The 538-nt window shown below is 63.0% G+C and overlaps 2 protein-coding genes across 2 annotated transcripts in view; both read right to left on the bottom strand.

Moving 5' to 3' along the window:
• The window catches only part of SDHB (succinate dehydrogenase complex, subunit B, iron sulfur (Ip)), a 13,143-nt gene that overhangs the window by 10,755 nt on the left and 1,850 nt on the right, over nt 1–538 (bottom strand). The gene's annotated exons all lie outside the window — the stretch shown is intronic.
• The window catches only part of PADI2 (peptidyl arginine deiminase, type II), a 10,712-nt gene continuing 10,621 nt past the window's right edge, over nt 448–538 (bottom strand). The window contains exon 17 of the mRNA XM_009329285.1: nt 448–536. Coding sequence (XP_009327560.1) covers nt 448–536 — 89 coding nt within the window. The remainder of the gene's footprint in view (nt 537–538) is intronic.

The following is a 538-nucleotide window of genomic DNA, read 5'->3' as shown; positions in this document are numbered from 1 at the left end:
GGAGGAAGGTGGGGGGGGAGGCTGCCGGCAGCCATCTTGGGAGTGGCGGCGGCCGCAGGGGAGGCGCCATGTTGAGTGTGGCGCGCCCTGTGGCACAAGGCGGGACCAGGACGCCTGGATCCTCCCCCTTTTTGGGGAGGGGGGAAGACCAGTGCGGCCCCCCCCATTAATTTCCAGCCGAATTCTTTCTGCAGGGGAGGTGCCCAGGCCCTCCCCGCTTGCGCCAACACTGGTCAGGGCAAAATGGTGGGTGCCGAGGGCCGAAATGGCGTCCGCCCCTGCCTCACCCTCCCTGAGGGCTTCCTTCCCTTTCTCTCATGATTATCGCCCGGTATTATTTAATTTCCCGCCTCTTTCTTCACAGCAAATTTATTTATTAACTGAATCGCAAGCAACACACGCCGAAAAACCTGCCGGGGTCGAAGGTGGAGGGGGAAGGAGGCCCCGCTATGGCGTTACGTGCCACCATTTGAAGGCGAAGGGCCGCCGCTGGACGTTGGTGCCGCAGCGGACCTCCCCGAGCCTGCCGTGGTCGGAG

The sequence above is a fragment of the Pygoscelis adeliae genome, unplaced genomic scaffold, assembly GCF_000699105.1.
Source record: "Pygoscelis adeliae isolate BGI_AS28 unplaced genomic scaffold, ASM69910v1 Scaffold707, whole genome shotgun sequence".
Taxonomy (NCBI): domain Eukaryota; kingdom Metazoa; phylum Chordata; class Aves; order Sphenisciformes; family Spheniscidae; genus Pygoscelis; species Pygoscelis adeliae.
This window is presented reverse-complemented; position numbering and strand designations above follow the sequence as displayed.